Source organism: Ictidomys tridecemlineatus, unplaced genomic scaffold (genome assembly GCF_052094955.1).
Source record: "Ictidomys tridecemlineatus isolate mIctTri1 unplaced genomic scaffold, mIctTri1.hap1 Scaffold_769, whole genome shotgun sequence".
Classification (NCBI taxonomy): Eukaryota; Metazoa; Chordata; class Mammalia; order Rodentia; family Sciuridae; genus Ictidomys; species Ictidomys tridecemlineatus.
The window spans coordinates 156,916-184,420 of NW_027525642.1; the positions used below are offsets into that span (position 1 = coordinate 156,916).

General features: G+C 36.6%; 1 protein-coding gene and 1 pseudogene across 4 annotated transcripts; one reads left to right on the forward strand and one right to left on the reverse strand.

Annotated features, from left to right (window-relative positions):
- On the forward strand, positions 1 to 1,821 carry LOC144374590 (olfactory receptor 2AE1-like; annotated as a pseudogene).
- On the reverse strand, positions 1,793 to 27,505 carry LOC144374589 (cytochrome P450 3A9-like). Of its 4 annotated transcripts, XM_078037359.1 has the most exons (14): positions 27,348 to 27,497; positions 27,081 to 27,182; positions 24,667 to 24,760; positions 21,366 to 21,418; positions 19,684 to 19,783; positions 15,699 to 15,812; positions 15,163 to 15,251; positions 13,652 to 13,800; positions 8,696 to 8,823; positions 7,500 to 7,566; positions 5,000 to 5,160; positions 4,549 to 4,775; positions 2,321 to 2,483; positions 1,793 to 1,990 (listed from the first exon to the last, which is right to left on the reverse strand). In XM_078037359.1, exons 4-14 carry the CDS (start codon positions 21,371 to 21,373, stop codon positions 1,901 to 1,903), a joined length of 1,296 nt encoding a protein of 431 aa, XP_077893485.1. In that variant the 5' UTR covers positions 21,374 to 21,418; positions 24,667 to 24,760; positions 27,081 to 27,182; positions 27,348 to 27,497; the 3' UTR covers positions 1,793 to 1,900. The 4 variants fall into 4 exon arrangements, with proteins under 4 accessions (XP_077893485.1, XP_077893484.1, XP_077893486.1 ...); XM_078037358.1 differs by lacking the exon at positions 27,081 to 27,182 and having other exon boundaries at positions 27,348 to 27,505; XM_078037360.1 differs by lacking the exons at positions 2,321 to 2,483; positions 27,081 to 27,182 and having other exon boundaries at positions 27,348 to 27,505.

Here is a 27,505-nt window from a genome sequence, read left to right on the forward strand (position 1 = left end):
TTGCTTTGAAGAAAAATGAATTTTAATAATTTCAGTTTCTGGATACTTACAAATAGAGAAAAAACTCTTCACAAATATTTTTTTTGGATCAAGAGAGCTTATCACCCTGTACACAGGATCCCATATTTCTGGCATCACACTTTGTCTCCACTCCCTGTTTCCCCAAGGACTTTGAAGGGACCATGTGGCTGTGGAATCAGACGTCTCTGGCAGACTTTATCCTTGAAGGGCTCTTCCATGACTCCCCAACGCACCTTTTCCTTTTCTGCCTGGACCATGGTGGTCTACTTTGTTGCACTGAGTGGCAACACTCTCACCATCCTCCTCATCTGTGTGGATCGTGGGCTTCACACCCCCATGTACTTCCTGCTCAGCCAGCTCTCCTTCATAGACCTGATGCACATCTGCACAACCATCCCCAAGATGGCTACCAACTACCTGTCTGGCAGCAAGTCCATCTTCTTCCTGGGATGTGCCACCCAGCACTTCCTCTATTTGTCTCTGGGTGGTGCTGAGTGTCTTCTGCTAGCTCTCATGTTCTATGACAGGTATGTTGCCATCTGTCATCCTCTGCGTTACACTGTGCTCATGAGCAGAAAGGTGGCACTGATGATGGCCCTCACCTCATGGTTGGGGGCATCTCTGAACTCCCTAATTCACACAGTCATCTGGATGCACTTTCCCTTCTGTGGATCTCGGAAAATGTACCACTTCTCCTGTGAGTATCCAGCTGTTGTGAAGTTGGTATGTGGTGATGTCACCGTCTATGAGACCACAGTGTATATCTGTAGCATCGTGCCTCTCCTCCTCCCCATCATTCTGGTTTCTACATCCTATGGCTTCATCCTGCACAGTGTCACTGAGATGCATTCAGCTGGGAGTAAAAGAAATGCTTTTGCCACTTGTAGCTCCCACTTCATTGTGGTCTTTCTCTGGTTTGGTGCCTGCATCTTCTCGTACATGAGGCCCAGGTCCCAGCGCACTCCACTGCAAGACAAAGTTGGTTCTGTGTTCTATAGCATCATTACTCCCACACTGAATCCTCTGATTTATACTCTCTGGAGTAAGGATGTAGCTAAGGCTCTGAGGAGAGTGTTGAGGAGAGGTATTATCACCCAATGACTACACCTGTATTCGGCCCAAGTATAGAGTGTTATTATGGGTAAACCTCTAAGAATTTTCAAGAATCCAGATCCATGATGTAATTTGACTATCCAAAGAATAAAGTGGCTTATGTATACCTTCACTATTTTAACTGAGTTGCAGGAATTCAAGTAGCATTGTGTATGTGTCTAAATCCTTCAGAGTATTATGAAAAAACCTTTACCAATCCCATTTAAAGTAGACATATGAAGTTAAGTGATACTCTAAAAATATTAAGATAAATATATAAAGACCTTTTCTATCATTATTTTTATTGAAAATACATATGTAAATCATGACAACAAAGACTATTTAGGGAGTATAAAATTAGAATGTGTTGATTAATATTAGAAACCTGTGAAATAAAGCGTGTTTTGAAAGAAAGAGTTGGTGATAAAATATTTCTACTCAGATATTTTGAGTTACTGAATCAGTGTTTAAGAATTTATAAGGGCAGATATGAAAAGGTGAGGGTGCAGAGGTGGGTGGATAGAATTCCTCCAAAACCAGAGAGGCTGAGTTTTCATATCTGTCACACAGATGGTCACCTCCTTTCCATCAAACAACACATAATTCTTTGCACAGACAATGAACAAGCCCAGCAAAGGTCCAGCCTCCTAGTAACTCAAGAGCATCATCCACCCATAAATCTATTTTCAAGACCAATTTTTATTTATAGAGAAAATCAATATGTCTTTTCTTCTGAGAATCATCTTCTTTGAAGAACAGAGCAGAGATTTTCAGGGAGATTTAGACTCTACTTTCCAGGCTCATCTCTTGACACAACCTTTAGAACAATGGGTTTTTCTGGTTGAAGAAATGATTTCTTGCTTAATTTCAGAGGAATCTGCAAACATTAAGCAAGTATATTTAGATGTAGTAAATGAAACTCGAACAACAGAAAGAATCGGAAAAAGTACATTTCAGACAATAAAGCTATACAAACAAGTAAAAAAATACTTTCAGCCTCTTGTGTCTGGGATTCCTTAGCTACCTGATCTTTAATCTCTTGTTTTTTATAAAGCCACAGATATAGAGCTCTAAAACTGAAGAAGCCTAACATTGCACAAGTGTCTCAAAAGAGAGTCTTTGAGTGAGCAGATACTTTTCTTTAAATAGGTTCCTCAACTAAATGTAACTACCCACAAGACCTTACTTTTTCATAAAGTGTCCTGACCTGTGTTTCCTTGCAAGGATGGAAGAAGAAGTTCTGCAGTAATCTGATGAGAGCAAGTTTTATGCTCATGAGAGCAAACCTCATGCCAATGCAGTTTCTGGGTCCATTTCCAAAGGGCATGTATATGTAAGGATTGATGTTCTCCTTGTTCTTCTTACTGAACCTAATTTCACAATAGTAGATGAAACCAAGTTATTGAGACATAAATCTATGAAACCTACATAATTGGGGTTGTCTCCTAAACATTCATAAGAAGCAAAACACAGGATTCTTTTGTGGAATGGTCACTGAAATCCTTCTGTGACTTTGCTTATAAGAATTGAAACCTACAGAACTTTTTCATTCTACTTACACTAGAGGAGCTCTCTCTCTTGTTAAGATGTGATGAATGCTATTTAAAAGAAAATATGTCTTTAAGTACTAAAATTAGATTCAGGATTGTGATCCATACACACTCTGAAAAAAATTAGAAAATGAGCATATAAATGAAGCAAAGTGTGTTCCTACCATAACTTCCACTCCTGCATTTCATATTTTTATTGATGAAGGAAGAGAAAATTCTCCCACCATGATTACCTCTTTTCTCTATACTCCTTTTTTTTCTGGATCTTATTGTCTCCCTTCCTTCCTCTCTCCCTCCTTTTTCCCAATTCCTCTCTTCCTCTACCTCCTCCTCATTCATCTATTTTCTCCTTCTCCTTCTGTTTCTGCCTCTCTCCCCCTAGAATATTATCATTGTCTTCTGAGTCTGTCTCATAAGTTTAGAAATAATATCTGGAATGTTGAACCCAGTTTGTATTCAAATTGAGCCCTAGTTTTTTTATTACTTTAAGGATAAAGTGTTGATTTGGAGAAAGTGATAATGACATTGTGATTGTTTTTAAATGTATTCTTATATATTTGAGAACATTTTGGCAAATTTAGAGGTGATTGTGATTCAAAGTAACATGGAATCTTTTGGAGGGTGTGTGGTGTGTGGAGGGTCTGATGAGGTTGGTTGATAATTGTTTGAACAGATGATGAGCAGATGCGGAAGCATTGAAAGTGTTTTCCAAACTGCTGTCTGTAGATTATGCTTGTGTGTATGTCAAGAGTCCTCCATACCACACATCTTTGTAATTTTTCTCATCCTGGTCTAGTCCCTGATTCACCTTAAGCACGTAGTATCTTATCATGCCTCAGTGAATCAAAGAGATGTGTAATCTCTGATTTTGTATCTGTGAAGTTCAAAAGTTGGAAGTGCTGAAATTGGAGGAAACTGGCATTGAGGAACTCATAACCAACAAGACAAGGTCACTCTAAACAAGAAATGTAACATTAGGGGCCAAGAGAAGTCTTGATCCCATGCCACTGGACCCCCCAGACACTACCCTGAAAACTTTCTTTATTTTGCTCCTCAGTACAACAACAGGAAAACAGTAACTCTTTCCAGAGTGCAAACTGTGAGGTTGGATCAAAATTTTCAGAAGACCAAGGTCAAGGATCAAAATTTTCAGAAGACCAAGGTCAAGACATATTTAAGGATGAATATCTCAGGTGTCTTGGGGGCAGGTTACTTGGCTTTAAAAAAGTCATCAAATGTGGAGAGTATGAGAAGCTGGCCCAGAGCACTCCAGAGACAAAACTCTGAGGATCTGAGCTCTCTTTATCTTCAGTGAGGCTGCTTAAACTATCTGGGTGGGGGGTGGTTCTCAGGCCTTAACTTGTATTTAACAATTGTGCTGGAGGAACCAGAAAGCAATGTTTAATCAAGTGGAAGATAGAAGGGCTTCCTAAAGCTGGTAGAAAATTCAAGGAGCTATAGTGAACAGGACAAAAATCCTAAAACAATTAAAAAAGATAAGCACCTAAAATAAGAGACTGGTCAAGTGGCAGAAAGGTTTATAGATTACTGTTAAATAAAATAAAAAACAGTTTAACATCAAATGAAATGTGATAGCATTTCAGTCCTTTAAAACTACACATTTATATAAAAATATCCATACTGAATTAATCACATTAATAATAGATAGGGCTTATCTTGATGTTCTAGGGCCTTAAATGGCTATAGTCATTTATTTTTTCTAATGTTTGTTTTCTAAAACAATTACCACTTTGTAAAAGACTTCTTAAAATGTTCTTAAAACAAGAAAATTTTAAAATCATATGTATGCCATCTGCACTAAAAGTCCTCAGAACATGTGTGAAACAGCCTCTTAAGGGTGGATTTTTTTTCAGGAGCCCTGTACCTTTCAGGGTAGAACTTTTCAGGTTCTGGCCAGTACGTGGGGTTTTGATGAAGACTATATATTGGTATAGCCACGTTAGTTCCTTTGGGAATGTGCACCCCATTGAGTTCAACATCTTTTTTACAGACTCTAAAAGTTCTCTCAATAATTGGATATAATCTGAGAGTTTCATTCACCACCATGTCCAGATACTTCATCTCAAATAGTACATCATATGTAACAGGTGCCTGGAAGAAAGAAATTTTTGTAAATTAAGATTTGGAAATGACTTAAAACTCTGTTGACACAGTACACTGATGTTTTCAGAGCTCCTCAAATAACTCATATTGGTAAAATACCATAGCATTTACAAAGCATTTAATAACCATCATGATTTTAGAACTGCCCAATGGCAAACTGAGATGCCCAGAGATTTTAACTCTCTTCTCCCCTCCAGGTGCCATTCACTCACCTTATTGGGAAAAGTCTCATCAATCTCCTGCTGAAGCTTCTTCTGGACATCAGGGTGGGTGGCCAGTAGATACATAATAAATGAAAGAGTGGTGCTAGTGGTATCATAGCCAGCCAAGATAAAGATAATTGATTGGGCTGCAATCTCCAGATCAGATAGACCTAAAAGGAGAGAAAAGACAATTTGGTCTAAGCAGGTTCATGCACACTTTACAGTTTACATGAAGATAAATCAGAATGATGATCCAAAATCCAATGAGGAAAAACTGGAAGAGCAATTCATAATATTTCTCATTCTGCCACCACCCCACCACGAACACAACTGGGTGATTTCAAGGGACAGTATGGATGTCAAACAAACAGTATTTTTCAACTGTGCCTTGCATATCATGAAAGTTGTTTAGCTATAAATAGTGGGTAGCACTCTTCCCCTGGGAAAAAAATAAACTTACTCTAACTAGAATGTAGGTTGAAGAACCTTGAAAGCATTTGCAATACTGGTATCTTTGCAGGAAAAATAAAGGCCATGATTGACAGAAATATACTAAGCCACAGAGAAATTTTTCTACATAAACTGTGGTCCATGGACCAGCAGCATGGACAGCTTTAAGGAGCTTATTAGAAACACAGAGTTTCAAGCTTTGCTCTAGAGCTACCAAATTTAAATCTGAACTTTCATGAGATGTGGTCAACTCTGTTCACAAATTAGCCTAAGAATCATCAGGTAATAGAAGACCTAGGGCACCAGTCTTAAAATTGGATGATCTCAGGGTGTGCAGAATCTATACAGAGAAAAAAAATCTCTGAAGAGTAGTGATTAACCAGAGTCTAATGAGTGGTATTAAAATCACACAAGAAAGAATGTGTTGATACAGGGTATTAGGCAGAAGCCATAGGACGATGGTGTTCAGTGAGTGGAATTAACATTGCTTATCAATCTTGGGCTGAATGTCATCTTTCCTAGTACACATCCCCTCTATTTGCTGAACTTCATAATCATCAAATGGCCTTTGTGATAAAAGGTGTTGTTTCTCTTGACTTTTCTCCTGAAAAGTCACATTCAAGTATTCATCTCATTGATTAGAGAAATGATTATAATTTGTTGATACTCGAATACCTGAAAGAAACATGGTATACTTTCCAACCATGTAATTCATAACAAAAAAAATGCAAAATAAGTGTGAGAAACATCTACATGGAATTCTAGCTTCCAGAAGGTTTCTATGATGCTATTGTGGAAAAACTCAAATTGAGTTTTCCCCACTACTGGTATAAACCCAATGATTCTGAGATGAAATTGGATTGTAAACTTAAGTTACAACTGTTCAGTACAATCTGGTAGCCACTAACCATATGTGTCTATCTAAATTTAAATTTTAATGAATTAAATCTAAATAACAATAGAAAGTACACTTCTTCAGTAACATTACCTACATGCCAAAAGCTCCATATCCACGTGTCCAGTGCCAGAACCCTTATGTTAATGTGTCCAGAACTCTTATGTTAACCTATGAACTTAGGGGTAAGGTGACTTATCTGTGATGGTTCATTGATTATGGCAAATATATCATTTTGGTGAGGGATGTTTGTAATGGGGGAAACATATGAATTTAGAGAAAAAAAATGGATAAGGGCAATCTCTACGCCTTCTTCTCAGTTTTGTTATGAAACTAAAACTGCTATAAAATATAGTCAATTTTAACAATCAAAATATAAGATGAGGAAAAGGGGAGGGTTGAGGAACAGAAGGAGAAGGGAGAAGTCGTTAAAAGACTTAAGCCCAAGAGAATTTGACCATCAAAATAAAAAATGATAGCAAGAGAATAAATTCAAAGTATATAACATCATACTGACATAAATAAAAATGGAACTCTCTTACAATCTAATACCAACTCATAAATGTACGGTAGGTGATAGAATGATAAAGACAGCAGTTTGTAAACATCATAATTCAAATGCTTTATATCAAAAATCATCAATGTATGATAAAACTAGTTGGTGAAAGTATGCTGAGGAATAGGATGTTTACGCAGTTTAAGAGGTTTTCCTTACAACATTCTTATGAATTACATGGGAAAAAGTTAATCTCAATATCAGATTAAGCTAGTGAACACATTTTCACCCAGTACTGCCATTGACCCTCACCACTACTGGGACAGTGAACCTCCTGATCGGATGTGCAAATGCAAATATCCAGGCAGAGTTTCTGATTCAGTGCATATGAATGAGACTGGGAATCAGCATTTGTTCTGATGTTGATGGTAATAAGAAAACAGACTACTTCATGACTGAAATGCTTTCTCCTAGTTTCCCTTCAATTTTTGAGCCTTGTTACACCTGTATGATTCTAGACAGTACTTGTGGGCACCATTTGCAATGTCCAAATGTGTATCTTCCTGCAGTTTGGTGGAAATCTATTTTCTCTAGAAAACATGTATATTTTCAGGATAACTTGCTTATTTGAATTTCCCTGCAATTCACCATGAAACATTCTTGGTTACCTTGGTAGGGCTCCTTGTCTTGAGAATTCTGGGAATCAATCATTAACTGGAGAAAATCAATGCGGTGCTGGAAGCAGAAATGGAAATGGAAATGACAAAATCAGTCATAAAGTAAGAAGTAAATCTGGAATGTAGCATTTCACCTCCCTTCTTAGAATATGGCTCTTTTAAGTCCAGAAGTCTGGCTAGGGTTGCACAAACCACAAGTGAACAAAACATGCATGTATAAATCATGGAAAACAGGATATTTTCCTGAGAGAAATCCAGCTATGGTGTCCAATATCTGTGGTCTTTGCTCTCCCTAATTCTGGGTTTGTTTTCTTTTCCTGTCACACCGGCTTGCCCAGAATGTGGTCCTGGACTTAAATTCTTTTAGTTTGCCTTCATTCTTATTCAATGGCCACACTGAATACACTTGGTAGTTTCAAAGATGATTAGTAGCATTTGTTTGTGTATCATCAAATTCTCCATCCATTAGGTACATGATTCAATCTTCAGTCACACTTGGGGATGGCTGTCCTGCCTCCCTGACCTGGAGACATTTTTGTGCTGATCTCCAGGCAAAGCAGAAAGCAAAGCTGGTTAGCATATCACGTTGATGGTCATGAAGAGCACAGCCTGATTGTGGACGGGAAAAGACTCAGATTCTACACACACATACTTCACAAGGTGCCCAATAGGACCTTCCTTTGAAGAATGTGCCAACTAAGATGTAAAGAGCTTGGAATTGTAATGATTGTTCACCAGTCTAAGATTTGGGGAATACTTTTTAACAGTAAAATCATTTTGAAATAGGATTTTTATTTTGACAGTTTACTGAATGAAAGGGAAATGATAAGGTTTTTATTTGAATGATATTTCTTTCAAGACATAACATCATGTCTATTATTGTATCAAACATTGTCAATCTTTCTCATTATCAATCATTTTAAATTTGATTTTTATTCTAACCAAAATGTAAAAATTCTCCAGTGCCAATCTTAAAGTATTCCATCAACTTTAAAAAATGCACAGAGAGGGACTGGGGAATGAAGCCCAGTGATTCAGTATTTGCCTAGCATATATGAGGCCTTGGATTCAATCCCCAGCACAATTTACAAAATTACATGTACATTTGTATATGCACAATTCAGATGTACATAGCAAATAAATGATCAGAAAGCGAACATTGTCATGTCACCACCACCAGGTTTTACCTTTTCTTTATTTTCTAGGCGTTTTTGTTTCATCCTCATTACAGCATTTTTAAAAAAATCCATAACACTATTTGAAAACCTGTAGACACTTAATGCTTGAAACACTGGTCTAAGGAATGGAAATATCACTAGAAAGAAAAAATAAAGAGAAACCTTGATGAAAAGGCAACATCCCAGGAGCATTGATCATTTTCTAAAAAATACAGAAGAGAAAAATCATCAGTTTTCTCTTCCAGAAGCCATTGCCTCTGTGGCCTGTACCTGGTGTCTGGTTCATGGCTGAGCAAGGGCACTTCATACATAAGGTTGCAGCCACCATAGCAGGGGATCAGTGGCCCCATCAATGCCACAGGACTGAGAAAAGGAAGAAGATTACATTTCCTTGCCCCTTACCCTTTTGTGTATTGGAATAGGGTTTCTGGGTAAACCAGTTCATAGTCTATGCTATGTTTAATTATGCATTCAAGGAAAAGTAGGCAGGATAGGTACAATTTGGCCTATGTTCCTCAGCTGTCAAGAAATGAAACCAGAAATAAATAACAGATGGAAAATCAGGAAACTCAGACAAAAATTGCAAATTAACAATAAAACTTCCAGATACAACTGATAAGCATGAAAGATGGTATCCAAAAGCAACTAAAAGTTGTTTCTAGGTGAATTAAGGTGAAGACATGTTATGTCACACTTAGGAGAAGTAGCAAAAGTAGCGCTCATAAACATATAGCTACAGATGTATAGTTTTTATAAAAGATAGTTCTCAAGTCAGTAGTCTAAGTTAAATCATAAAATGGTGAAAAGGGAAAATTTAACAAAAGGCAAGCATAAGAAAAAAAATCATAAAAACCCAAGTTGAAACAAATGAAATAGAAAAGAATTATAATTGACAAAAACAAAAGGTGTCTATAAATCACCTTACCCCTTTGAAAATATCATAAAAATCACCTAACCATTAGCCAGATTGACCAAGAAATACAAAGGGATAATAGTTTCATATGATGATATTTCCTCTCAATATGAACTAGAAGTGTGCATCTAGATCAGAAGGTATATTTACTTTTATTTATTTTGAGGTCCTTCACACTCTTTTTCAGAAGGTGTACATTTCTACCTACAATATGTAAGAGAACTTTTTCTCTACATCTAACCAGCATTTGTTATTTTTTCATTCATTCTTTCTTTTGTTGATAATGGTCATTCTAACCAGGGTGAGATGATGTCTTATTGTAATTTTGATTTGCATTTCCTTGACACCAAGTGATATTGAATAGTTTTTTCATGTATTTTTAAGTCATTTGTATTTTTTTTTTTTGAGAAATAACTATTTGGAGCATTTTTCTATTTTTAAACTGCATTACTTGGGGGTTTAGTCATTAAGTTTTTAAAATTTGTTATATTATAAAAATATATATCATTTATAAATGTAATACTCTATAGATATATAAAACATATTTTATATTAATCTATTTTTAATCTAAATGATTGGAATATCTGTAAATCCAGATTTATTTCTATATTATTTTGAATACCTGAGATATGCATTAAATCTAGGTATTTATGTATTTATAATATATATTATAATAAAAAAACACATACATACATATATACCCACACATACATATATGCCCAATGGAACATTTATCCATAAAGAAGAATAAAATCCTGTATTTTGTAGCTAAAGGTGGATGGAATTAGAGGACGTTCAGCTTACAAACTAAACTAGACACATCAGTACAAGTACAACATGTTCTTTTTCATATGTGGAATGTAAATATTTGACCTGAATGTATAATAGTGATTATTAAAGGTTGGAAAGAACTATGGCAGAATGTGGATAAAGAAAGGCTCCATTTCATTTGTGTATGCTGTGTATATGTATTGAGACATCACATGGAACCCCATTTATTTGCATAACTCATACATGTTAATGAAAAAATAAAATAAATATTAAAAAAGAAAAGAATAGCAAGAGAAATGAAAGGAGAATTTATTACGAACATTGGAGAAAAATTATGAAAGAATTCTAACAATTTGATTGTTCACATATATTTGTGCAGAAAATCCTAAAAGACTCAAATTACAGAAATTGATTGAGAAGTAAATATACAGCCTGAATAAACTTGTAAAATGTAATATTATTGCATTAGTAATAGAAATTTATTTACAAATACATGCCCAGATCTGGATTGTTTTAATAGTAGATTCTACAAAATAAAGAACTAATACCAATTATTCACAAACACTTCCAAAATTAAAACAGCATTTCTGAATATAATCTAAAAGGCCAATATTACCCTAATACTCACACCAAGCAAAGACAACACAGGATATAGTTGTGTAATACACCAAATCCATGAAATAAAAAATCAACACAGAGGATTGTTTCAATTGATGCAGAAAAAACATTTGATAAAAATCAAAACCAACCTTCCCCCCAGAAAAATAATCCTCAAAATCATTCTTTTGTAATGAACCCTCAGCAAATTAGGACTAGAATGAAATTTTGTAAACCTGATAAAGGATATCTATGAAAACTTGTAGCTTAACAATTTAATAGTTTCACCCTAAATCAAGAACATGACAAGCATTTCTCTCTCACCACTTCTCTTGGAGAACTGTAAGTAATAACAAGTTCACCAGCATTTCACGATACAAGATCAGTACACAAAAATAAACTGCATTTCTCAACACTGTGATAAGCAATCCAAAAGAAAAACTAAAAAATTAAAAATAATTCTATATCCAATGACATTAAAAAGAATAAAATACATAGGAATCAATTTAACAAAGGTGCAAGACAAGCACAATAATAACTACAAAATATTGTTGAAATAAAAGAAAGAGGATCTACATGACTAGGAAAAACATCTCAGGTTTGTGGATGAGAAAACTTAATATTGTCCAAATGGCAATAGTATTGAAATTGATTTGCAGATCCTAATAAACTTTGTAACAGAATCTTAGCTGGCTTCTTTGAGGAATTGGCAAGTTGATTTAAAATTCACATAGAATTCAAAGGGACACAGAATAGCTAAAATGATGTTGAAAAATGAGATTAAAGTTGTAGGACTCACATTTCTTGATTTCAAAACCTACTCCAAAGCAAAAATAAAATGTGGTCCTAGAAGACGGGTAAACATATAGATGAAAGGAACAGGATTTAGAGTCCAGAAATTAACCCACATGTCTATGGCCCATGGAATTTTGAGAAAGGTGCCCTGGCCATTGAATGTGGCAGACACTCTTCAAAAAATGGTGCTGGAACAACTACATAGCCACATTCAAAAGAATAACATGTTGTCCTCACCTGGCCCTGAATGTAAAACTTAAATTAAAATGGTTGGGCAACCTTAATATCAGAGTTAAACTACAATTTTTAGTAGTAAACAATAAAAAGTATGTAAGTCCATATGGTTTCAATCAATTATTATATTTGATACTTGAAGCACAAAAAATAAAAGCAAATAACATAAATCATATATCATTTAAATGTTAAGTTTCCAAGACCTGTTGAGTTTCTAACATTTATATAAATGGCATCAAATTGCATGCATCTACTGTTAATTGCTTTTCTTTTGTGAACACTACAGCTTTGAGATTAATACATTTGAAGATTTTGAAATCCAGCTCATTCATTTTAATGGTTGGAATATGAAATACCTCCCATGATAGGAATAAACTTCAAAAAACTAAAAACTTTGTGCTTCAATGGACACTATCAAGAAAGTAAAAAGATATCTATAGAATAGGAAAAACTTGTTACAAATCATAATCTGATAAGAAACTGTGTAAGCAATACATGAAGAAGTATTTTTTCAATTAAATTATTTAGAAATTATTTTTCCTTTTATTTTTAATTTGTGCCAATTAGTTATACATGACAGTAGAATGCATTTTGACACATTATACACAAATGGAGCACAAGATTTCCTTTCTCTGCTTGTACATGGTACAGACTCACACCAGTAAAATTCTTAAGCCTCAAAACAAAAAGACAAATACTTCAGGTAATTGTGGGCAAAAGATATGGATAGACATTCTTCAAAATAATGAATCTGAATTATCTTTTCTATGTACATAGATGAACACCTCATAGTGAATCTCCACATCATGTACCTCCACAAGCCTGGCATCCTAATTAGAATAAGGTATACTTTAAGTTTTTATAAATATATCATGCATATCTAAAAAGAACAAATAAAAAAGTGATTAACATTGCTTGTTATCAGTAACCAAAAGGAAAATGCAAATCAAAACCACATAAGTTGCCATCTCACATCCACTACAATGTCTAAAATAAGAGATAGAAATAGGAAGAGTTAGAAAATAAGTGAAGTAATTGGAACCCTCATACACTTTTGGTAAGAATATTAAATGGTACAGCTATCATGGAAAACACTGACAGAAGTACTTTGTAAGGCAGCAATTTCACTCCTGAGTATACACTCAGATGAAATTGAAAAGTAGAGTTCACAAACAAGTTTCACACTAATGTTCATAATGGCACCATTCATAATAGCCAAAAAGTCGAAATAACATAAATGTCTACCAACTGATGAAAGGATAACTAATTTGTAGTATATCTATACAATGAAATATTATTTGGCCATAAACATGAAGTACTGATATATATTTCACTTGGAAACAAAATGCTAAATGATATCACTTTGCATCACAAAAGACCACATATTTCATGTCACCATTTTTATAATGTCTACATCATATGTGAAGCTAAAGAAATAGAAAATATAGTAGTGTTTGTTTAGGGTAAATAATTTTGAAAGCTGACAGTTAAAAGATAATGAGTTTTCTGAGTTTTGACAATGGTGAGGGCTGCACATATCATTTATCATGCTAAAAATTATTGAACTTTACATTTTAAGGAATCATATAGTATGTAAATAATATCTTAATGAAGTTTTTGTTTTAAAAGAAAAAAAGCAACGGTGATATACATACTAATTATAAGAAAAACTGGATGGAAGACATCTAAACGAAGGGCCTTCTTGGCTTTTTTCACAAATGGATCTTGTGGATTGTTGAGGGAATTGACATTAACTCCAAAACATGTGCTAATGATCACGTCCATGTTGTAGCTCCCCAAAATTCTGAGTAGAGAAAGAAATGTAAAATTTTAATCTGCACTGCTTTACTCTCCTACTACACATGCTGGAAGAAGTGATATGAGCACATTCACACACTGTCAGAAATATCTGTTGATCAAATTACTAGTCCATGCTCCTATCAAATGCCATGAGGCAGCTGCCCCTGTGCCAGGGGAGTTAGGGACACTAAGGTAGTGAGCTCAAGGAGTTCAGAGGCAGAGAGACAGACACCCATAATCAGATAAATTACCTCAGTGAGTGGAGCGCAGATGATAAAAGATGATTAAGTATGGAGCTTCAGCAAGACCAAGGTGTTATAATTGACTCCTGGTAGGGGATCCAAGATAGGTGACCTTGACCTAGGTCCTGCCTAAGCACAGTCTGTGCCCAGAGCTGATTCCTCTCTAGCACATCACATAAAAGCAACACCCTGTTCTGAGAGGCAGAAACATTGTCCCCCCTTCTCTGCACCCACTACTACAGCTCCTAAGAGGTCCTGCACTCCAGGACCCAAAGTGGCCCCAAGGGCAGAATCTCGAAAAAGGAAATGAGAAAGAATATCCTCAGTTAAACCATTGAAATTTTTCTCGAAATGTACTGGGATGAGCTCACAACTTGGGGAACATATTCTCTCAGATTTCCCAAGACAGTATCAGTGGTTGTTCATGGGTCAAAATAACCCATTTTATACAACAAATGATATGGTAGTTGTAATCCATATCCTTTCAGGACCTTACCTCTGTTGAGACTGGAGGAAGAAGTGGTGAGAATATTTCATATTTTGTACTTTGCTGATATTCTCAGTGCAACCATAAAGAGATTTTTTGTTCCATATCTTTGCATTGTATCTTTTTTTTTTAAATTTTTTAAATAACTTTTTTAGTTGTAGAGGATAGCATGCCTTTATTGTATCAGTTTATTTTTATGTGGTGCTGAGGATCAAACTCAGTGCCTTACACACGCTAGGCAAGTGTTCTGCCACTGAGCTACAACCCTAGCCCTGTGTTATATATTCTATCCCTGCTTAATAGGTACCAGAGACTTCCCCCAATCCAACATTCCCTAGACTCTACCCTCAACTTCTTAGTGATCATGTTCTTCATTGTAAAACATGTATTTTGACTTACATAATATCCACATTGACGATAAAGCAAATAAACTAATTCTGTTTTTGTACACAGATGTCCCAGCACCCTGCCTCATCCTAGGAGCCTCTCCTCCTTGGGTGTCCCATTGTGGTTGTGACACCACACACTTACTTTTGTCTGGTCAAGGGAGTAGCTCAACAGTGGTAATTTCAGTTCCCTGGCAGGGTGCTGGAAGGTCTTAAAAGAGCTCAGAACCGCAGAGCTGCCTGCTACTTACTCTTTCACAGTGACAGGCTCCCCTTTCTTCACTTCCTGGCTCAGGTACTTCACCAATGCATCTCCATATTTGTTAATGATGGGGAGCATCTAAGCACAAAACACAACTCCACCCACAGTTAGAGGAGAATCGAGTCCCCGAGGCTCTGGTTTTCCCAGGATTATAAAGTATGAGATATTAATAATGAATCAAACAATATCTCTTCTAGGACATAAAGACAAAAGATGATTTAAAATTTTTAATTAGTTCTTTTTATTTATACATAACAATGTTTCCTTTTGAAATAATTATAAAAGCATGGAAAAATAATTTGACCTAACTCAGTCCCAATAATTCCTCTTTCTGTCCTCTCTTCCTTGCCTCGGTTCCCTTCCTTCTACTCTATTGATCTTTCTGATATTTACTTTTAGTTTTTTTTTTTAATTAGGAATTTCAAACTTAGTGGAATATTCTTTGGAAAACTATGATGTTCTCACGTATGTCCCATCCCCAAATCCTTATTTAAGTTTCTAACTAAAGTCCTCTTAGTTTATTACCTCCTTGAGTTTCCCACTGGAGAACACTGGTGACAGCAAGACTCGAAGTCTCTTCCACTCTTCATCCCTTGCTGCAAAGAGCGCTTTTTGCAAAAATCCCAACGGCAAAACTACCTGAAGTTCACAAAGAAAAAGACATTTTGTATGAGGTATGTTTTGGAAGTCTCCACATTGTAGAGAACTTGTTAAACAGGCATCAGTTTTTTTAATCAGTTTTTTACTGAGTGTCTACTAGGGGGCAGGCACTGTGCTAGATGCTCCATAAACTTTTATCCCAAATTCCTCTTCTCTTGTGAGGGTAGAGGGGGTACCCAGCCACCAGATTCATGTTCAGTATTTATATTACAGCTGCTGTGTAAATACAAAGGCCCCTCATGGTAGGTAAACTGTTCTCCCAGGGGACAGAGAGCATTATGACCTAGGGTATCCTATACAGGCAGCACAGGAAAAAACTGATTGATGACAGTCATCGAGATAACCTTGGAAAACTAGGTTGCCCAGACCAGTTATACTTTTCCATATATGTACAGCATGAATATCTTGCAAGGGATGCCAGGATATAGCCACTTAAATATAGTAGCTAATAATTTAAAAGATTAGGAACTTCTTCTCAATTCTTCAAAAATAATGCAATTATATGGAAGCACTTTTTTTTGAATCATCCCCCACTACACACACATGGAGGGACAGAAAGAAAAGGAAAGATAACTATGTTTCCCAGCTTTAGACTGGCCTGTCAATCCAACCTGCTCGAAACTGTCATTCAGCTTCCAACACTGTGTTTTGTTTATAAAGGTATACATCCAGTGCTCATTCATGATGAAAGCTCAAAACACTAGGAAGAAAAAAAAAAAACTTCTTCAATCTGAAAGAGACTCTATATACTAAAAAACCCAACACCAACAACAAAGACCTTCAGCTAACATAACATTTACTGGTGAAATGGTGAATCTATTCTCCTAAGATCAGTAACAATTTAAAGTTTTCTACTTTTATCATTCTTATCCAATATTACCATACTGTAAATCCTTACTGGAGCAATGGGCAATGTTTTTAAAAAGGCATGTAAATTGGAAATGAAAGAACCTGAAGTGACCATGTCTTCAGGGGACAAAATTATCAATGTGGAAAATCTCAAAGAATATTTTAAAACTTCTAGAACTAATAAATAGGTTCACCAAGGTTGTAAGATACAGTATTAACATGCAAAAACAAGTTACATTTCTATATAAAAACAAGGGAAATGTGAAAAAGAAACATTAAAAACACAATACTATTCACTGTCACTCCAAAGAAAATGAAACACATTAGGAACAGAAATAAATGCAAGTACAGGAATGCTATGCTGGAAACTAAAAAATGTTGATCAAAGATATTAAAGAAAATCTCAAGAAATGGAGAAGCATAACATGAATTAAAAGATTCAACCCAGAAAAGATACAGATTTTATCCAAATCAATCAATAGATTTGATTGAATTCTTATCAAAATCTCACCAAGTGGGTTTTTGCAGACAAGCTTATTCTGAATTTTTATGAAAAATTAAAGGACCAACATAAATAAAGTGGGAGAGCTGGAGATGTGGCTCAAGCGGTAGCGCACTCGCCTGGAATGCCTGCGGCCAAGGTTCAATCCTCAGCACCACATACAAACAAAGATGTTGTGTCTGCCGAAAACTAAAAAAAATAAATATTTAAAAAATCTCAATTTCTCTCTCTCAAAGAATAACTAACTAACTAACTAAATAAATAAATAAATAAAGTGGGAGTGAAATAGACAAACTGAGTCAGTCTTAGCAGGTTAACAAACATAAAAGAAAATTAGGAGTTAAACAGTATGATAGTCTCTAATGCTAACTTAACAAACCAGGAGACAGGAGTTTTAGAAGTCAGCTCAGCATTCTGAGGTTATGAAGTCATCAGAAAAACAAATAAGCCAGAGGCAAAGACCATTTAATTACAATAAAACCCACTGAGAGAGGCCACTAGTCTGCCCTGTTCTGATAATAATACTAGGGACTCCCCCAGATGAGGTGTCACATGTTTTTGAACTAAGGGGCAAATGCATGCATAGAAAAGTTAAGATGGTAACTTTTTGGTTTATATATGTATATATTTGTAGATGAACACAATATCTTTATTTTATTTATTTATTTATTTTTATTTGGTGGAGGGGACTGAACCCAGCACTTTACTCTTGTTAGGCAAGCACTCTACCACTGAGCCACACAACCCTGGCCCCAAAATGATAATATATTTTTTCCTTTGCTTTATTAACATAGTCACCATCCCCCAAGGTAGGTACTTAAAATGGTAATGAGACTCATTGCAAGAAAAAACACAATGGAGAGAAGAACACAGGCACAACTAAAATAAAACAGAGTGAGAAATAGACATACCCTCTCAGCTCAAATGGATGCTTGACAATGGTGAAAACAGAATGATCAGAGGGAGGACAGTCTTTCTAAAGATGGTACTGAAACAACTGGAAAGCCACAGGCCAACAACAAGACAACAACAACAAATGAACCCTCACCGTGTTTTACCATGAGCATGACATAGATCATAGGTTTTTATGTAAATTGTAAAGTCTATAACTTTTAGGAGAGAAACAAGAACAACACAGAAGTTAGAGGCAAAGCTTTTCATGTATTAGCGTCCCCCATAAAAGACAATACTTGCTCTTATGGAGACCCTGTTAAGAGGAAAAGACAAGTGACCCATCAGGACTTGAAAAGACTAGCAAGAGGGAGCCTTGGGGATCACTATATCCCAAGAAAGCTGATGATTATATGGATTTATCCACAGCAGCAATTTTGCCCAAATGTACATAGGCACACATGTACACGGGCACATAAAACTGGTAAAATCTAAATAAGTTCTGTGGATTGTATCAGTGTCAATTTCTGGTTACTCTAGTAAGAGGAATAGACTACATTCAGAGATAAGTAATATGCTATTCAAAGCATTTCAATTGGGAAAAACATAAGAAAAGTTATATGAAACTTCCCTGAACAGTTTTGGAGCTAATTTCTGTGAAGGTGTGATTACTCCAAGACACAAATTTAATCAATAAATATTTGTATTTTTTAAAATGACCTAAACATACACTTCACAGAAAATAATATACACTCAATGAACAAGTATATGAAAAACTATTCATCAGCTCTAGCAATCATAGAAATGCAAATAAAAACCACTATCATGTCACTCCAGTCAGAATGGCAATTATTATGAAAATAAACAACAATAAATTTTGGTGAGCATGGGGAGAATACGGCATACTCATACATTGTTGGTGGGATTGCAAATTGATGCAGCCAATATTGAGATTCCTTGGAAATCTTGAAATGGAACCATTATTTGACCCATCTATCCCTCCCCTTGGTCTATAGCCAAAGGACTTAAAATCAGCATACTACAGGGACACAGCCACATCAGTGTTTTATAGCAGCACAACTCACAATAGCAAAACTATGGAACCAATCTAGATGCTCTTCAGTGGATGAATGGATAAAAAGGGAGGGGGGAATATATACCCAATGAAATTTTACTCCACATTAAAATAGAATGCAATCATGCCGTTTGTAGGTAAATCGAGGGCATTGGAGAAGATAATACTAAGTGAAGTTAGCCAATCCCAGAAAAAACAAATGCCGAATGTTTTCTCTGATATAAGAAAGCTGATTCATAGTGGGTTAGGGAGGGGTTGAATGCAAGGAATGGATGAACTCTAGATAGATGAGAGGGGTTGGAGGGAAAGGGAAGGGGCGGGGGTTAGCAAAAATGATGGAGTATGATACACATCATTATCCAAAGTACATGTGTGAAGACATGAATTGGTGTCAACATACTTTATATACAACCATAGATATGAAAAATTGTGTTATATATGTGTGATAAGAATTGTAATGCATTCTGCTGTCATTTATTTTTAAAAAATCAATTAAAAAAAGAAAAAAGAAATTTAAAAAAATGAATACTTACCGGCCGATTTGTAAAAACAGAATAACATTCTTTCACCAGCACTGTTTTGATCATCTCTGGATCCGTAATAACCAACACAGGCTGTTGACCATCATACAATCTGTGTTGGGAAAGAAGAGCTCATTAAACCTACTAAGCCATATTCTTCAGTTAGAGTAACACCCAGGAATCCAAACTGATATTCCATAATCCATATGCCTGACTGTAGAATGCACAGTGACACTAGATACAAGTTCAAGTTAGGTGATGACACACAACAAGATTCTGACCATATAAAATGAAGCAGGGAAGAGATATTTAAAGATGAAAAAAATTCTTTATAAGAAGAGCCTGGTTGGAGATGTCTAAATGGTGTGTACATATTTTCTACCTCATTCTCCAATAATTTTTGTATTTAAAAATATTTCACAATCAGTGCAGTTTTATTCAGCACTTCTCTAATTGCTAGATATGTGAAACGTTTTTCATATATTCATTAATCACTTGTATTTATTCTTTTGAGAAGGGTCTGCTCAGTTATTTTGCCCATTTATTGATTGGGTTATTTGATTTTTTGGTGTTTAGCTTATTGGGTTGTTTGTATAGTGTGAATATTAACACCATAAATGAAATGCATGAGGCAAAGATTTTATCCACTTCTGAAGGTTCTCTTTTTATGCTTTAATTGTTTCTTCTGATTTGAAAGTATATTAAATTAGAGAAAAATAGACAAGTAAATTATTAAGTTCTTACAAGTGCTTAAGATACAAGAGATGGCTGGAGTTGTATCAGTGGGGACTCAGTTCTGTGTGCTCTTTCCAATCAACAACATGGCCTTTATGAGCCATGCCAGTTAGGTAGGATGATGTGGCCAGCTCTGCTGTTTTGAGGACTTGATGAGAGAAGATAAAGAGGGAGGAAGAGGCAAAGCCTTCTTCCACTTGCTTATAGAACACAAGAAGTACAATAATACCTCTGGAGCTGCTTTCATCAAGCATTATTAAGAAAATGGCTACTGAAATTAGCTGATTTCACCCTAGCAGATTATGAAGTACATAAGCCCATGGAAACACAATGGTTTAAAATGTACTGGCCATCCATTCTTCAAAGTCAGTAGAATGAGGTAGGCAGAGAAATCCCTGTGTATACTTCTAGTGAAAACTCCTAATTGTCAGGGAAAAACAAATGAAATCCCCAAGACTTCACACTTGCAGAGAAAGTTAAAATAAAAGAAAGCAGAGGTCAAATCATTTTCCAATCTGTTAACCTCTCTCTCAGCCTTTTTTTGAAAAGTACATAATAACCCCAAAATTTATATAAAGGTCACTTTTGTTCAATGTAGCAATCTTGAAAGGAGATTAAGCCATGCATGATGAACATTTTAGGAAGGTCTGACTTAATGCCTCCTATGTGGTATTAAGGGCTTCTAATGAAAAATTGGAAAAGAGGGTAGAGGCTGGGCACTGGAGAGAAGGTGAGGCCAAGAATTTTTGGGTCATCAGAGACTGAGAAAAGTCAAAAATATGACATTCTTGGCCATGAACCTTGACATCTGGTGAAATATGGGACTCTTGGCAGGAGGAGGAGCCTCTAAAAGCTTTATGTAATTAGTTCCCAGTAATAGCTCTGGGCTGGCATTGTTCTCTTGCCCTGGAGTGCCTCATCCAACAAGTCTACCCAAAAGAAGTTTCCAAAATACTCACCCCCACATTTTCCCATACTTTTCATGACATTGGACATCATACTGCCAAAAACCCTGGGTGGAGAAACAAGAGAATTTATATTGTTATTTTGAAAATATTGAACCCTGCTTCTAATTCAGGAACCAATAATTAGAATCCCTTGAAATCAGACTGGAATATGGTCCATCACTGGCAAAGAAGAAAAAATAAATGGGATATTAGTGTTGAGAGCCACAGTTTAGTAGGAATGATGCCTGGCATTTTGCTAGAGGGAATGGTTAAAAGATGACCCTGCTCTGTGATTAGGGTGGCTCTGGAATTAGGGTGGATCCCGCTGCCTCTGGCACTCGCTACTTTGGAGTTCCCGTTGAGTTCTCTTGGGGTTCAGAGAGAGTTGGCTGCGTGGAGCCCTGTGGAGGGAGTGTGTTCCTGGGAAGTGTGTGTAGAGTGCCGGTGAGAGTTCGGGAATAAAGAGTTGCTGTTTGAACCTACAAGGCTTTGTGGAAGCTTGGTTAATTTGTGCCCAGCCAGACTGCAGCATATTAGAAAAGGGAATTTAGAGTCCATCTTGAATTTTCTTGAAGTATTTTACATATTGAATAAATTATTCTCTCTTTTTTTTTTTTTAGACAAGGTATTGCCATGTTTTCTATAATGACCTTGAATTTGTGATTTTCCTGCCTCAGCCTCCAGAGTGGTTGGGACTACAGGTGTGTGCCACAGTTTCACTAGTTGTCCTTGAGTATGAATATGAAGCAAGTCTAGTTTTCTGTATTATTTTCTCATGTGCATGGACTGTTTTGAAATCCTGCCAACTTTGAATCATTCCCTCCACCTGGATGTGAAAAAATCAAAGCTGAGAGAAAGTGAGTGAGTTTCCCAGGGACATTCTCAAGGCCACTTCACTCATTTTTCCTCAGATCTTTTTTCATTTCTCTCATGAATCTCCCTAGAATACTGGGGAAATGAGGAAGTTCAAGCATCAGTCACCTCTCAGTTGACCATGTTGATGTGAGTAGTTTAGCTGGCTATTTCACTACTGTGACCCTGACAAGAATTATGTGGAAAACTAAGATTTACTGGGCTCACATTTTCAGAGGTATCAGTTCATACATCACTTCCTCTGTTGCTGTGGTCTGTGATGAGGCAGGATAACATGGCAGAAGAGTGTGAAGGAATAAAGCAGCTCAGGACGTGGCTGGCATCAGGAAGCAGACAGAAACTCTACTAACCAGGGACAAAATGTATGCCCTGAAGCCAGGCCCCCAGTTACCCACCTCTTCCAGCAACCCACTACCTGCTTATAGTTGCTCCCAGTTAATTCTTTCTGAGGAAATAGTGCAGAGTAGATTAAGGCTTTCAAAATTTAATCACTTTATTTTTGAACTTTCTTACATTGCCTCACACAGGAGCTTCTGAGGGATACCACAATCATAACAGTGATTCTCATGCATGTTGTGGAGTGAGAAAGAATAAGTAAGGATTGTCAAAATGGAGTCACCTTCCACTTTTCCAGCTCAAAGTGGAAAAGATGGAGAGATTCCACTCCTACCCATGGGAGTCAACAAATTAAGTACTGAAGCAAGATTTAAAGTTAGGTAGTTAGTGTAGTTAGGTAAATTGGCTCTAATATCCAGTGAAATCTAAGATGGAGGCCATGCTGGGAATTACTCAGGGAAAAACAAGGACAACTCATGGAATGTTAATGAAGTCCCCAAAAAGGCCCTAGGCCGAAGTCCACCTGGAAGAAGTATTAATGAATAGCCCCCAACAGATTTAGAAATAGCCCATCCCTTAGAAGTTATAATCCCATCCCAAAAGGTGATAATTAGGCTTACCTGTGTCCCATCCCTCGGGCCTTCCAACCTACATTCCATCAGCAAAACTATAAAAAGGGGAAACAACCACACTTCCACAGATTCCACCTCTTGGGTTCCCTTCTTCCTCCGAGAGAAGTCTTTTCTGCTGTCCTTTAATAAACTTCTAATTTCTACTCTGACCTTGCCTCGGTGTGCTTCTTTGGTGTTATTCTTCAACATTGGGGAAGCAAGGACTCGTCACCGGTCAACAGCGGTAACAGTACTTGCTCTAAGTTTTTTCTTCTAACACTTAAAAAGAAATCTTCCTATTGCTATGTTTCAGGGATGATGTTTTTATGATGCACAGGGAGACCCCCAATTATGTGGATCTTACAGCCTGTCTAGTATACTGTTGATCTGGAAAGCATGAATAGGAAATAATGCCTTTTCAGCAGGAATAGCAGAATGGAATTCTCAGGGGGTCAGGGGGTCTATAATTCTCAGGGGGATCTATAATTCTGCTCAGAATTATAGAATTAGAGTATGATAAATAAGCCTCAGTGTCAGGAAGAGATAATCTGAGCAGAGTGTAGCCTATTTTTTCTGGCCTCTGGTTTTGACCTCATGAACTTCTGTCAGTAGTCAGGCCCTGAGTCAGATATCTAAATGGGTTAATGACAAAGGCTTGATGAAAATTCACATTTCTTGTGAAACATGTTACATTCCATTCAGTTAACTTAAATTTTAATTTTTTTAAATCATGTGATTACTGCTCATTTTATATGTGATACTGCCTTTGTTAAAAACCAATACACATCTTGTGTTTAATTATGTGAAATCCATAGACAAGGGCTACCTTATCCCATTCATACTTATTCGTTGCTAAGACTCACTGCTAGGGTGCTATCTTTGAATGATAAGAAGAAATGCAGAATGCTGTTGTTTCATCTGGTAAATCCTCCAAATATGTCACAGGAAGTAAAACTTGGGTGAAGCCATGGAAATAACCACAGGGTATTTGCACATTCAAAAATTAAGTATGTGCAAATTATTGACTTATGAATGCTTGGGGTACTTCAGAAACTGTAGTTTCAAAGACACTCATGACGATTTTTTATTTACAAAGGGACTCATGAGATCTTGCGAAGAATAGGAGTGTTTGAAGGTGTTTACCATGCTCGCTTTCACAGACTTTTTGCTCAAATACTAAGCACAATATAATCGTCCTGGAAATGTGCACCCAGCAAGTTAAACATCTTTTTTATGACGAATTCAAAGTCTGAACAACATCATGAAGATCAAATGCAGATGTACCAGAGATCCGAGCTGTTCCACTGAGGCTCTTGAAGAGTTGACATCAGAGCTCCAGGGAAAACCTGGCCATGCTCCAGGAAGAACCTGAACATGGTTTCTCAAAGGATAAAAACTACTAAATTTCTCCTGAAGATGGACATTTTTACTGATGACACTAAACTGGCATTTGTACTCAGGTGAAAAAATAGAGGGAGCTCAAGCACACTCACCTTGCGGTAGTACAGAAGAGTTCCAAATAAAGGCAGAGGTGTTGGCCCAGGTATTCCCAGCTTCCTAAATAGCCCATGAGAATAGGTTCCATATCTATAAAGTGAAATAGAAAGCCAGGTCATCCTCATTGTCATTCTATAGATAAGGGCCTGACCAGTCTCTGACTCAGAAACTGGACCAGGCAGTGAGATAGGTAACATGTAGGTGATACATAACAACAAAAACTCCAACTGACACATTCTGTTTTCCAACACCACTTAGAGATAACTTCCTGCCACAAGAGACACAATGATTAGGTAAAAGAACTTGAGTCTTCATGGCCCCAATAATTGGGTTTGTTCTTAATAAACATTCCCAGGCTTGAATGTGCCTGAGAAGTTCAGGCTGGCATTCTGCAAGGGCATCGCAGTTGCTATGTGTATTTGGTATGGTAACTTTTCCTTAATGTAGAGATTCCTAGCAAAAAAAGGGCCAATGCTTTGACATGACTTTCATTATGAGATTTTGGGTAACCAAATCCATTCAAGCACAGAGTGTCCATTGAGAACCTATGGTAACATTGTTTCTTGCAATTTGGAAATAAACCTTTCATACTTTTCCTTCTTTCTATGCCATGTCTCTGGTTCAGCATTCAGCCCTTCTTTAAATTTGACTTCACATGGATATTTGGAAGCAGTCATAGTATTCTTATTTCTGTTGAATGACAAATGTGACATTAAGAAAACTGGGACTTCCATTTGTGTCATACCAATGTGAGCCATGTTGAGTGTCACCCAAGTCCATTTTCAGACAATCTAAGTGACTTGAGCAAGAAGGAAGGCTGAGTTCCCTTATACTCTTATGGTTCTGTGAGAAATAAATGACTGAGGAATCATCTTTAGGCCATTCCTCCTCTCATTGAGTGCGATCTTCCAACTGCTGATGCTCAGATGGCAGCACAGAGGCAGGCATGTTTTCATGTTACCAAGGCAATCAATCACAAAATAGTTTTGTTTATTGCCTCTATGCATCAACTCTCCTTGTATTAAAACCCACAAAGGCTGGTGCTTCCTTGGGCTGGCCAACCTGCAACACAGATGTGTCATGTTCACAGCCCTGTGCCTGAGGGTTCTGGATCCTAAAATCTTCACCCCATCAGAATTGATAATAGATGAAAGGAAAAATGGTGAACGAGAGATTCCTGGCAGCTACTTCAATCATGAAACAACCAGTTTTGCAAAGATTGTCCCGTAGTAGCACAGAAGAGAAAAGTCTGGCATGTTTAAATAGCTCAACATGCCCAGCAATTCCTTTTAGCTACATGGAAGGTGACCTTCCAAATTTCAGTTACAGTCATGGTGACAGAGAAGACAATATGCAATATAAAATAAGAACCCATAATGTGTTCCAGACAGTTAAATAAGAACTTGCTTCTTCTTTGTAGGAGAATGTTTAAGACAGTATAGTTTTCACATACTCTGTACAAATCCTGTCATTACATACAGTAAAATTAAACTACATTGATTCACTAGAAAAGTTCTACAGAGAGAGGATTATGTTGCCACAATACCCCTGACTTAGTACCTTTTCTTTCAGAGAATAAAAGCCAGGTCTATATTTTTATTTTTCATGCTATTTTTGATTCCTTATTTTTAAGAGTGAAATTGAGACAAATGTCAGATGTGACCTGTGTGGAGTCTCTCCTACCTACAATCAAAATAACCTCTTTCCCTCTGTTTCATGATGTCAGGATCCCATTAGTAAAAGCAATTTCCCTACTAAATGATATTCATTCATGCGTTTATGTTGGAGTGTAAAGGAAAAAAGTAAAGCCAAATTGGCTTTTTGATGTTGTTCAGGCTGCTAGAAGATTTCATATTGAGGGGAAATAAGTCTCTTTATGAGGCTAATATCTCAAAGAGAGGAAAAATAATACAAAAGGAAAGAATAAAACTTCTTAAAATTTCTGTCAGGTATTCTCTGCTCTAGACACTTATCATTTAGAAGGAAACAGTTCTGTGAATTTCAGGGTGAAATAATTGAGTTTTACAATGGAAGGAAGTGTCAGGAGAAAAAGAGGGAATTGTGCAGTCAACCTTCCAGGGAGTCTGTGGGGAAATTGGTGTGTTGTATAGATGGTGCTGGGGGCAAGAGGGGGCAGGAGTCACCACATGCACAGGGGATAGTCCTCTTGCATGTCTTCTGCAATAGGCAGAAATCCAAGAAGATAAAGAGACCAAATCCAAGTAAACTGGGTGTCCCCAGAATTCCCTAAGCTTCAAAGGGACTGAGGTTCCCACTGCATGTGATAATAGTTATTAATTATCTGTATATGCTGAATTCTGGTTTATTCCTCTAGGTGCAAACACAGAGCCAATTAGATAACCCCCCAAAACAAATCTCAACACCAATTGCTCTATCCAAAGAAACTCACCATTTTTCTTCAGCAGTTCTGTCTTCTGAATTTTTTTTCTACTATGTGGGCTTTCTTTGCCAAAATGTGTCAAGTTGTAATTCAGTGAGGCCAATTTATGTGCTAGGAAAGGAGATGGGGCCAGGCATGCTCAATAGGAACTTTTTAAGGATTTATAGAAATTTCAATTCCATCATCTCTTATGATTTTTTCAAATAGACAAAGAGGAACATGATTAGGTCCCCACCTCCAGGGTTACAGAGGAGGGGAGGCTGGACAGCTACTTACAGATATAGGAGCACCAGACAGATAGCCAGGAGGACCCAGGTCTCTATGGAAGAATTGGGAATTAGGTCCATCACTACTTTTATTCAGTAGTTCTGTCTTCTGAATTGTTTTTTTCTGCTATGTGGGCTTTTTTTGCCAAAATGTGTCAAGCTGTAATT